The sequence below is a fragment of the Perkinsus marinus genome (assembly GCF_000006405.1).
Source record: "Perkinsus marinus ATCC 50983 genomic scaffold scf_1104296930560, whole genome shotgun sequence".
NCBI lineage: Eukaryota > Perkinsozoa > Perkinsida > Perkinsidae > Perkinsus > Perkinsus marinus.
This window is the reverse complement of record NW_003216028.1, coordinates 1-2062: the sequence shown is the minus strand read 5'-3', so window position 1 is coordinate 2062 and position 2062 is coordinate 1. Positions and strand designations below refer to the sequence as shown.

Here is a 2062-nt window from a genome sequence, read left to right as displayed (position 1 = left end):
TGTTTACTAGTCACGATGGTATTGACTCGTAGTGGCAAGAGTTCGAATAGAGTCGTTGATCATTCGGGTCAACGGAACCCAGTTGGGAACATTGTGAAGATTAACGAACGTGCTTGTCGTACGGTTCGTTCTAAGGATTTCAGGGAAAGTTAAAAGTGATCCCAGTCACTACGCGCAACGTTTACCTACACTAACTGGGAATTTACCTACACCTGTGGTCAGTGATCACCGCCGTTGTGCACATTCTACCGGGATATGTTCTCTGAGAGGTGATGACCCCAAGGCCGCTCAAGGGTGTATGGACTATGATGTGGTTGGTCTTAAGGGTTCGTTTGGTGGTTTGGGTACTCCTCTCGAAGAATCTTCGACTCTGTACGCCATAGAGAATACTATCCGGAAGTCTTCCTATGGTTCTAGTTGTGAAGGATTAGAACTAGGAACTGACTCTATACTGGTTGAAGATCATCCTTATGTATGGCTGCCGAAGTTCGGTATTCTACGTAAGGAGCTACTAGAGGGTCCAGAATGTCAAGATATCCGGGGCGGTATGTCTACGGTCCTGGGGAACTCGGAGGCGCCCGATATGATGGTCACACAAGCTGAACAGGGGAAGCTTAAGGACCTTCCAAGCGAGTATCTATGTCCAAGGAGTAGCGAGACTACGACCTGCTTATCTGCACTGGCCAACGCGGATACGGTCGATAGGTCTGGTACTAGTGATATGGATGAGAAGGGTGATAACGACGACCCGTGCATGCTACCATCAACTCACAAGGGTATCGTCTGCTCCGAAGGCTTGACATTCAGGGTGATCTCTGACGCTGATTGTCAAGGTTACCAACGCCCTAACCCCTTGCCCAGATTTGGTGAGGGACGGGTAAGGTCTGATGGCTTCCAGGGTACCATGGAAACACTGACCTGTCTTACTGTCCGTGATAGTAAGGCGCCCAGCACACCCCTCACTGACAGATTACTAATCTGAGATTAGGTGAGGAAGGAGCTGGCCCTGTTGTTAAAAGGGGCATTGTGAGGCAACAGGGACCCCGTACCGAAGGTCTTCCAAGATTTGCGGGGGACGTGTCGTTTACGGGAAGATCAGTTAGGGAATTGTTGCATATGTTGTGTGCTCAAGGATGTTCCTTGACTAGGGTTGCAGTGCGTGAGCCGTTGGTCCTTGTGCGATTCTATGGGCTCCTGAGAGAGGGCCCCCACTTGGATGACCCTATCGGAGGTAGCCACGTTATTGTTAACGCTAGTACGGTTCCAAACCTGGTGCTAGGAAGGGAGCAGCTACACATGTTGAGTGTAGGAGATCCACTATGGATGTTCCAAGGAGGATTCTATGCTGATGTTACGGAGTGTGAGTCATTGGTCCTCGTGCGCCTCTATGGGCTCCTGAGAGTGGGCCCCCACTTGGACGACCCTATCGGAGGTAGCTACGCTTTTAGTAACACCAGCACTGTTTCGGACCTAGTGTGCCTGTGGGATGGCCAGGCGAGCATTACCTATGGTTCTGGTTACGGTCCTACTTACCCTATGATTTTGGGGAGTTGTGATGGTATATCAGATAGTGGGGCGTTGAATGCAAGATTGGTTTGTTGTGGCCGTCCTCATCAACGAGACCTCTGTGATGTCTTATCCACCGTTAGGCTTTTGGCCTTCATGATTGCGAGGGTTAGGGCTTACCGGGAGGCCACTACAATGGGTGTATCCACCCTGGGTAACCAAGAGGGCCCATTCGTGGAACACGCAGGCCTAGCTCGGGGCACGGTATGCTTAATACCGTATGACTTCCGAGCAAATTATGGTGATGTAGGGGATCTCATCAGGGTATTGACATCACCCCCATCACGTTCTGGAGGGGAACATGTCCATATGGTGGGGAATGGAGAGGATAAATGGGTAATGTTATCTATGGACAACAATCCCCTGTACGGTGGGAGCGGTGGTTCCACTAGCTTAAGGGGGAGCGTTGGAGTAAGGAAATATGATCGTGCCGATGTGAAGGGTACGCCTTGTACTATTAGTATGGCTACGAGTAATACTGCTACCACTACAGTAA

The 2062-nt window shown here is 50.4% G+C and overlaps 1 protein-coding gene across 1 annotated transcript; it reads left to right on the top strand.

Moving 5' to 3' along the window:
• Nucleotides 1-298: 298 nt before the first annotated feature.
• Pmar_PMAR005473 (hypothetical protein) lies at nt 299-982 on the top strand (the record flags this gene model as incomplete). Its single annotated transcript, XM_002786852.1, has 1 exon — nt 299-982. One exon carries the CDS (start codon nt 299-301, stop codon nt 980-982), a length of 684 nt encoding a protein of 227 aa, XP_002786898.1.
• Between the last annotated feature and the right edge of the window lie 1080 nt (nt 983-2062).